The sequence below is a fragment of the Neltuma alba genome, unplaced genomic scaffold (genome assembly GCF_004799145.2).
Source record: "Neltuma alba isolate B1F8T4 unplaced genomic scaffold, ASM479914v2 tig00005608_pilon, whole genome shotgun sequence".
In the NCBI taxonomy this organism is placed as follows: domain Eukaryota; kingdom Viridiplantae; phylum Streptophyta; class Magnoliopsida; order Fabales; family Fabaceae; genus Neltuma; species Neltuma alba.
In genome coordinates this window covers 220,720-230,195 of record NW_021634172.1, presented here as the reverse complement: position 1 = coordinate 230,195, position 9,476 = coordinate 220,720, and the positions used below count along the sequence as shown (strand labels likewise).

The 9,476-nt window shown below is 31.8% G+C and overlaps 1 protein-coding gene across 1 annotated transcript; it reads left to right on the top strand.

The window, feature by feature from the left end:
* The first annotated feature begins 419 nt into the window (after window positions 1-419).
* LOC114748103 ((3S,6E)-nerolidol synthase 1-like) lies at window positions 420-3,915 on the top strand. Its single transcript, XM_028936459.1, has 7 exons — window positions 420-596; window positions 945-1,224; window positions 1,445-1,814; window positions 1,929-2,147; window positions 2,243-2,381; window positions 2,475-2,723; window positions 3,434-3,915. The coding sequence occupies exons 1-7, from the start codon at window positions 423-425 to the stop codon at window positions 3,758-3,760; spliced, it is 1,758 nt and encodes a 585-aa protein (XP_028792292.1). The 5' UTR covers window positions 420-422; the 3' UTR covers window positions 3,761-3,915.
* Window positions 3,916-9,476: the final 5,561 nt, after the last annotated feature.

Here is a 9,476-nt window from a genome sequence, read left to right as displayed (position 1 = left end):
CCCCAACGTTGGAAGAATTTATCTGTCTTTGTTCCAAATATGAAATATACCGGATATCAGAAAATGAAAACTAACGTATCAAAGTGATGTAAATGTTTGAGGACAATATTGATGTTTGAAAAGTAAAAATAAAAATAAGGAGTGAAGACGAAACATCTTTAACACTGGGGCCCATATCATTAATTATGCTTGAAAGGAACACCGGAAATTCTGGAGAAGCCAGACTTGTAGAATTCAATTTTGTTTCCTTTTTTTGAATGATACTCTCTCGCCTGCCTGCTTCTCTATATAAATGGCAGCTTCTTATTTCCTCCTCACTACAAGGATATCCCTCCAACACAGAATCTACCATTAAAGCATCAAGGCAAGCCTTCTTTCTGCATTATATATATATATATATATATATATATTGTTCATTCGCCATGGCACCCTGTCAGCTTTACACCCTAAAGTCGCCATTTTTTCTGAAGCAAATCTCAGATATTCCAAGAAACAACCCCAGAGGAACTCATTTCTCAAACTCTGCTTCCATGAATAAAGCCGTTTCCATTATATCCATGCAGCAGAACATCACTCATTCAAAATCAACGTTAAATGTGAGGCAATTCTCTTTTATCACTTTTAATTCAATCTTCTATAACACATACATATTCAAAAAAGAGAGTGAAAAACAAAATAATTTGATTTATTTATATCATCATTATTTCTGATATAGCTATCTAACTGAATTAGATTCGAGCATTGCTGGGTCCAATTGGAACTAGTTCTCTTTGTTGGGCCTAATTAGGAGTAGCTTTCTCATATGTGTTTTCTGCATTCACGCGGACTCAAACACGACTTGCGCTTAAGCAGTCAAAGCTCTTTCCACTACGATGAATGCATGTTGGTCATTTATATATCATCTTTAATTTATACTTGTGGGTATAATTGTTACTCATTTTCAGGATGACATTCATATCAGACATGCAAAAGAATTGAAGAACGTTAAGAAAATCTTCTTTGAAAAAGCAAAAGAGAGATCAGTGGATGGTTTATATATGATTGATATGATTCAAAGGCTTGGGATTGAACACCACTTCGAAGAGGAGATTCAAGAAGCTGCTCGAAAACACTATCTGAAGCTTGGAACTCACAGCTATTATAACACAGATCATAATCTTCAGCTCTCTGAAGTTGCACTTCAATTTCGCTTGTTAAGACAACAACTTTGTGATATAGATACGGGTAATTATAAACTTGCCTTTCCTCTTCCTGAAAGTAAAGACTCATAATTAGAATAAGATAGGTGCATGCACGTGATACATATTTATCACGCGAAGCTTTCGTTTCTATGGCTAGATAAATAATAATTCCTTTTAAAAGCCACACATGTCAATTATTGGAATAGCAGAACTGTTCTTGAATCTTAAAAAATGAGTGGTTATTATTGAATCTTATTATGCAGGCGTGTTTGGGAACTTCATGGACAAGAAGGGAAAGCTGAGGCAGAAATTCTGGGGAGACACTGAAGGGCTGATTGAACTGTTCGAAGCTTCACAGTTAAGTATGGAAGGAGAAGATGATCTTCATGAAGCTGGGAACTTTACATGTCATCTTCTAAGCTCAAGATTCCATGATCATCATGAAGCTAATGTTATTGCAAATACTCTCAAGTATCCAATCCACAAAAGTTTGCCCAGGTTTACCCCCAGTAATTTCCATATTTCAAATTCCCAACTTAACAACGGGTGGTTAATGCCTCTAGAAAACCTGTCCCATATCAATACACAAATTGCTAACTCAATCAACCGGAAGGAGATATATGCAGTGTCTAAGTGAGTTTTTTGATATAATATTAGATAACACTTCTATATATTAGCCTATTTATAAAAGACGAGTCCTAGTCACATTCTCGTACTGACACAGTTTTATATATGTAATATATATAGGTGGTGGAAAGAGCTAGGTTTGGCCAAGGACTTTAAGTTTGCTAGAGACGAGCCGATAAAGTGGTACATGTGGTCCATGGCATGCCTCACGGATCCTATCTTTTCAGAAGAAAGGATCGAACTCACAAAGCCCCTATCTCTGGTATACATAATTGATGATATATTTGATGTTTATGGAAGTTTGGATGAACTCAGCGTCTTTGTAGATGCTGTTAAGAGGTAAATTATTTTTCACACACATAATATTTAATTATAAAAATCATAACAAGTTTCTCATTGGCCTTAGCACAATAAATCTATGAATATTAATGCAGATGGGATTTGGGAGCAACTGAGCAATTACCAGACTACTTGAAAGCTTGCTTCAAGGGCCTCTATGATATTACCAATGAATTTTCCATTAGGGTCCAAAACAAACATGGATGGAACCCTATAAAAACATTAATCAAATCGGTAATTATAAAATAAGTTCATGTTTCAGTTTATATGGAAAAGACATCTCTTTTAAGGGGAAAAAATCATTGATTTATAATTTCTTTTTTGCAGTGGATAAGATTGTGCAATGCCTTTTTGGAAGAAGCCAAATGGCTCAGTTCAGGGAAGTTACCAAATAGTGAGGAGTATTTAGAGAACGGGATTGTGAGCACAGGGGTGGATGTGTGCCTTGTGCACGCATTCTTCATGTTAGGTGAAGGCATTACCAATGAAACTTTGGTTCTCATGGATGGCTTTCCACCTTTGGTATCCTCCACATCCACAATTCTCAGGCTCTGTGATGATTTAGAAGGTGCAAAGGTACGAAAAAAATGAGGTTATAATTAAGATTTAAATATATTGTGTGGGGATATATATTAGAATTATATTGGATGACTGGCCACAGTTAAATCGCGATTTAGTAAATCCATTCATTCAACTGTTGATTTAGTTCTCAAGACCTCGGCGACCAATCGATCTAGGTTGCAACTATCTGTAACCTTGTATTTCTCTCAATACTCCCCCTAATCTCTTAACTATGGGAACTAAACAACTTATTTACAGAGATCGAGGAAATCGGTTAATTAGTAATTTGTAAAAATGTGTGTTGCCTAAAATACTCTTTTCAATCATTTATATTAAAATTACTCTTTGATGAAAATTTTCTGAGTATGTGCAATCAATCGCAATAGTTCAAGAAAAAGATATTATAAATAGAGGTGATAAAATGAATTGAGATCTTATATTTAAAACAAAAGTAAATCCCCCAACTAACTCCTACATTTTGAACTAGAGGAAGTATACTACATATGATGTTAAATTGGTACATTTTACAAACAAATTCAAAAATATTTTCGTGTGAAGTAGAAAACTAGAATACTATGATACCATTATATTTAAGGAAATTCGGGTGCAAGTCCCATTCGAAGCTGCATGATTGTTTGACATAATTTATCTACTTCACATTTGGACCACAAATTTAGAAGACCCCAATCCACAGGCCTCAATGTAATATCTTTTTCTTTGTACAGGACAATGATCAAGTTGGTAAAGATGGGTCCTATCTTACCTGTTACATGAACGACCATCCAGGAGTTTCTGAGGAAGCCGCAAGAGAACATATCAAACATAAGATCTCGGATGCATGGAAATGTCTCAACAAAGAATGCTTCACTCCAACAAATCCATTTCCCTTGTCTTTTGCTAAAGTTTGTTTGAATGCTGCGAGGATGGTGCCTATAATGTATAGTTACGATAACTGTAGCCCATCAAGGCTAGAAGAGCATGTAAAATCTTTGCTTTATGGTGATGGGCTCAGAGAGATGATACAGCAGAAAGATCAGACCCTTGTATTGTGAAAATAATGGGGCATTACTTTTTATTATCACACTAGTTATATCTAGGGGTGTCTAGGTGGAAACCAAACTATGGTTTTAAAAGTGATTTTATAATATATAAGGTGACTGTGTAAGGAGAGTTTTGTTTCAATTTGTGTAAAAGTACTTTTTAAAAATAGTTGTGTATGGTCTTTTATAATTTGTATAATTTTAGGGGAGATAGACAAGAGTTGAGTCCAAGGAGACTTGTTACTAATAAAAGTCTATTTCTTTTTATCTAGATGTCGGTTTTGCGTGTTGCACAAAGTTTACAAATAGTACCATTTACAGTACTTCTATTTACAAAACATTAAGACACAGGATATTAGAAACAGGATATAAAACATTGTTTATGTATGATTTGAAAATGAGATGTATTTTCACGATACTTTTAGACATACGCATTGATTTGCTACGTTATTAAGGAAGATATAAAATAAGAGGCATCCCAGTAAGCAAGAATACCGAAAAGTTGATGGATATTATTATTATTATTATTATTATTATTATTATTATTATTCAATTAGATATTTTATTGAAATTCCAAGCGCTAGCTCATCTATATATATGTTTTTTATATAAAAAGATCAATTACACATTAAACAACATAAAAGACAAGAAGTCTGAAACAAGCAACTACGTACATAAAAGACAAGACTATTACATAAGCGCCAATGAAGGACCACAATTGATCAAATGGATAAGAATAAATCACGAGATAGAGGCCTCAGATATCAATCATTATCATAAGAGTTAATTTAATATTCAAATTGGTCCTAAATATAAGACTCTAATTCACTTTTTTTTCTCATAGTTATTCATTTTTTTAAGGTGATTCTTGTAGTAGTTTCACATATTAAAGGTCTCATCAAATGGTAGTTCTAACTAATATACATAATTAACAAGAGTATTCTATGAAAGACAAAATCTATTTATTACAAATAACTAATTTAACTAGTTTCTTTAATCTACCCAAATTAGTCAACTAGCTCTTATATTAGGAACCAGGTGTAGTAATTAATTTATTTATGTAATTTTTTTAAATTAATTAAGTAACTCTTATATTAAAAAGAGGAAGGACCGGGTGATGCACAGAACCCTAAAAACAAGTGCAGCAGACCTTCAAAGGAGGTCACGCACAATGTCACTTACGATTATTGATAGGGCAATCTTATGGTCAACAGGGAAAATGCACAGAACAAATTAGAAGCCATGTGGGTCCTATGCCACATGAGAATACGGTTGGTGTAACAGTCAAGCTCCTCAGACGGGCAAGTTGGAGATGAAGAAGATGCTTAAAAGGAAGCAATTATTGTGGAATTTCAAATTTCTATACTGTCCTAAATATCACGTAAAAATTGATTTAAAGGTTTGTTTTGATCATAAATATAACATCTTAATTCATTTTGTCTCTCTCAAATTTATAAATAACTAACTCAAATAATATTTTTAATTTCTGTGAATTAGTTACTTAGTTTATATATTTAGGATCAAATGAAGCATTTAATTATTGGCTAGTGATACTAGAATAATGTCCTAATCAGTAGTAATTGGGACATTATTACTGTTCCTTCCCAAAGAACATTGTCGGTATTGGCTTATAGTGCCCATAATGCCTTAAACCTATGGCTACAATAGTTGATAATGAAGCATATCATGAATGGACATGATTTTCTCCCAGCGATATTTAGGAAATTACCATTTATGTGAAAATTAAATATAACATTCAGGGTTCAACCCTCTATGAGTAAGATGTGTGTGGGTGTCATCCTTTCATTGAGTGAAGGATGATGAAAAGCCTAAAAATATTCAGCATATTGATGCTGATAATAAACATTGTTTCATTATTGATTTCAAGGAAAGAATATTTGAAATATAATTTGAATGAAAGAAATGCAAACTTTAAATGAATGGAGAAGAGGAAAGATAGAGAACAAATTAAACTCAATTTCTTCTTCTCCTTCTTCTTCATTATTGATTTCAAGGAAAAAATATTTGAAATATAATTTGAACGAAACAAATGCAAACTTTAAATGAATGGAGAGGAGGAAAAATAGAAAACAAACTCAACTCTTCCACCACACAACTCTATTTCCTTTTTCACATGTAGACCAAACTGGATCGGACTAGCTAGTCAGGCCAAATTGGGTTCTAAGCCAAGTCATTAGACCAATTGGTCTGGTCCGATCAGGTCCCAATGAATTTTTCATATTTTGTAATATCACATCAACCCGTTTGTGATCACTCGTGTAATTGGAGGCTGGAGCCAGAATTCCATTCCATGCATGTGGTGGTTCCTGTCATCTTTATTGTTGGAAACCAAGTGGTCCCTTTCTTTTTCTGTGGTATGAAGTCAAAGGGTCCCTTTTAAATGCACATAAATGTGTAAAACAAGCAAATGTGTAAAGCATGTTCATGAAAACCAAAAATCAAGATAGGTGGCACTCTTTTGTGTTCTAGATATAGAAACTGAAGAATTTGTTTTGATCCTAAATAGTATGTATCATCTTTAATACAAGACTCAATTGATTAATTTAGAGAGACTAAGAAAACTAAATAAATTACTGTAAATTATTTATATTTACTATTTTCTTCAAACTAATTTACCTAATTTATAGACTAATATATAATTTAATGATGCATATAAGTATTTTCAGAAAGATCATGTAAGATATGCTTTAATTAAGTTTTTTATTTAATCTTTTAGTCAACTTGAGAAGATTTTTGCTTTACAAAGTTGAATAGTCATCATATTCAACTTGCCTCTGAGTTCTGACTCATTTAATTGAAAATTTTCTCCTTATTTTCCTCTTTTTTTTATTTGGATTAATATAATTTTTGATCCCTCAAGTTTGTCCTTATTTTGGTTTTGCTCCCTCAAGTTTCAAATCATAGGTTTTAGTCTCTCAAGGGGCAAAATAGTCTAAGTTTTTATTGGATTATAAGGACCAATGTTTTAAATGAAAAGAAATTTAAGAGACCAAAATCTATTATTTGAAACTTGATGGGCCAAAACTAAAATGGAAGTAGACTTGAAGGACCAAAGTTTGTATGAACCCTTTTTATTTATTATTTTTAAGTATTACTTCCTTTGGTTTTAAATGTATGAGCTAATCGGAAAGTTTATTTGATATTGAACAGAAAATCAGTCAACCCGATAAGATTTTTGCCTTGCAAAGTTGAATAGTCATGGTATTCAACTTGCCCTTGAGTTGTGACTCATTCAATTGAAAAATTACTCCTTATTTTTCTCTTTTTTTTATTTGGGTTAATCTAATTTTTGACCTCTCAAGTTTGTCCTCATTTTGGTTTTGGTCACTCAAATTTAAATCATAGGTTTTAGTTCCTCAAGGGGCAACATGGTCCAAGTTTTTATTAGATTATAAAGATCAATGTTTTAACCCAAATAAAATTTGAGAGACTAAAATCTGACTTGAAACTTAAAGGGCCAAAACTAAAATGGGAGTAAACTTGAAAGACCAAAGTTCATATTAACCTTTTTTATTTATTATTTTTAAGTATTACTTCCTTTGGTTTTAAATGGATGAGCTAATCGAGAAGTTTATTTGATATTGAACAGAAAATCATGATTCACTTTGTCTTGTAAATTTATAAATTTTTCTCAAACTATTCTATTGTTTGCACATATTAAAAAAGGATTTTTATATGAGGTAGCTCACACTGAAAACTATTAAAAATTGTATCTTGAAAAGACTAACACATGCTTTATACAAATAATTATCATAACTGATTTTTTTTTAAATTAGTCATTAAATTCCTACACTTAGAATTAGATTAATATTATTAATTATCCTATTGCGGTGGCTAAAAGTACTCCCTTCTTGACTTTCTTCATCCCCATTTTCTATTTCTAAAACTACCACTAATTAATTGTTCATTAAATATGACAATCAGCTTAGCGTTTAGGGTTTAGAATTTTAAGTTCATTAAATAATTAAGTAATTTTTTTAATTTTTTAAATCTTTTTAAATTATTCAATTTGCAATTTTATGTCCTTAAGTCATGAGTGTTCTCCTTGAAACCAATCTTAGAAGATCGATATCCTATTATAATAAAAAGGGCTGCAATACATATTGAGAATTGCAGAAAATCCTAGAAAAGCTCAAAGATATCATAGTAGATCTTTAAGTTGTTGAGCCACAAAGTTATGACAATTTTCTCGGAAGATGATGACCTAAGATGATTTCTAAATATAGAGACCTCCAAGTCTAGCAAACTATGGTGGGAAGCTCATTCATGACTTTTCTTCTGGCTTGTTTTGAATGCCTTATAAGGTAAGTGGCTTTCTAATCGTGACTTACGAAATACGAGTTAAGTATGTAAGAAGAATTTTTTCTTGACTTAGATACACTTGCTTAATTATAAATGTTTAATTTATAGATTGAAAAGTTGATAGAAGGTAAAGATTAAGAAAAGTAAAGAAACAGAAGAATGAAAAGCAAAAACAAGTAAGAGGGAGAAAATAATAAGAGGTCAAATCACAATATCATTACTTACTTGCGAGAACTTTCTTAAGAGAAAGACGAATAGAAAGTTTATTCACGGCTTTTCTCAAACAACCATATTGCTAATTAACTAGGTATATGAGCATATATTCATCTGGTTAGGTGACTAGATGAATATATGAGCCCATGCTCATCTGGTCAGCCCAACTAGACCAGTGTGATTCCTTTTTTCTTCTGTTCTTAATTTTAGATGAGAATAGGCGATGAAAATAAACCTTTTTGTAGCAATGACTGTTATATTGCTTTATACAAAGAATTCTTTTAAGAGAAAGACAAATTTCTATGAACTCATATAGGATATTTAAAACCATGCACAGTGGTATGTAATAAGTCAAGAATGGCTTACAAAAATATAAAGGTAAAGAAAATACTACAGAAATAATTGGGATGAGAAATAAATATGTTATCAATTAATATCTCAATATTAAGTCAGCAATCCATGCTTACGAGAGAAAATGTCATGAAAGTCAGCCAGAGACAAGCATGTAAATACTACCTCAGGTGCTTATCATAAGTTTCAAATAACTAATTTTCACACAATTAGTTAAAAACAATAAATAGGTAAAAAAAATATACTTTTTTTTCCAAGTATACCGTTATAATAAATGAAGAAAAAGCTGGAGGAAAATATATGAAAAAAATGTAATGGGAGAATGTGTGGCAAAGAAGAGAGAATAAAATGAACTACATCCCTCTCTAAATTTAAAAATTATAAATAAGACTGAAGGGACGAAAAATATAGGAGAATGCAAAGTTTTACGACTATGACCCTTTCTTATTGATTGTCAAAAAGCCCTTGTAAGTTGTTCCCCCAAACTTTGCAAAAATTAAACCCAATGAAAATTAAGCATTTTGGAACTATGGATTATTTTCAAGCTGAAGAGAGTCTAGCATTCTTTTTTTAACAAAATAGAGTTTAGTATTATGGGCTTTGAAGTTAATCTCTTGTAAACCCAATGAAAGAATATATAATGAATCTTATGTTTTTAAAAGTATTAGCTCAGCCAATAGAGTTAAGTCTAGACTAGAGACTAATTCCACATAACGCGGCAAATCAAAATTTAAATATCTTTAAGAAAGATGCATATATTCAGTGTCTGACAATATCTTAAATATAATTATCTTTTATAGGAGGATGCCTACACTTATAAAAAATGGAAAGTTTGAATTCA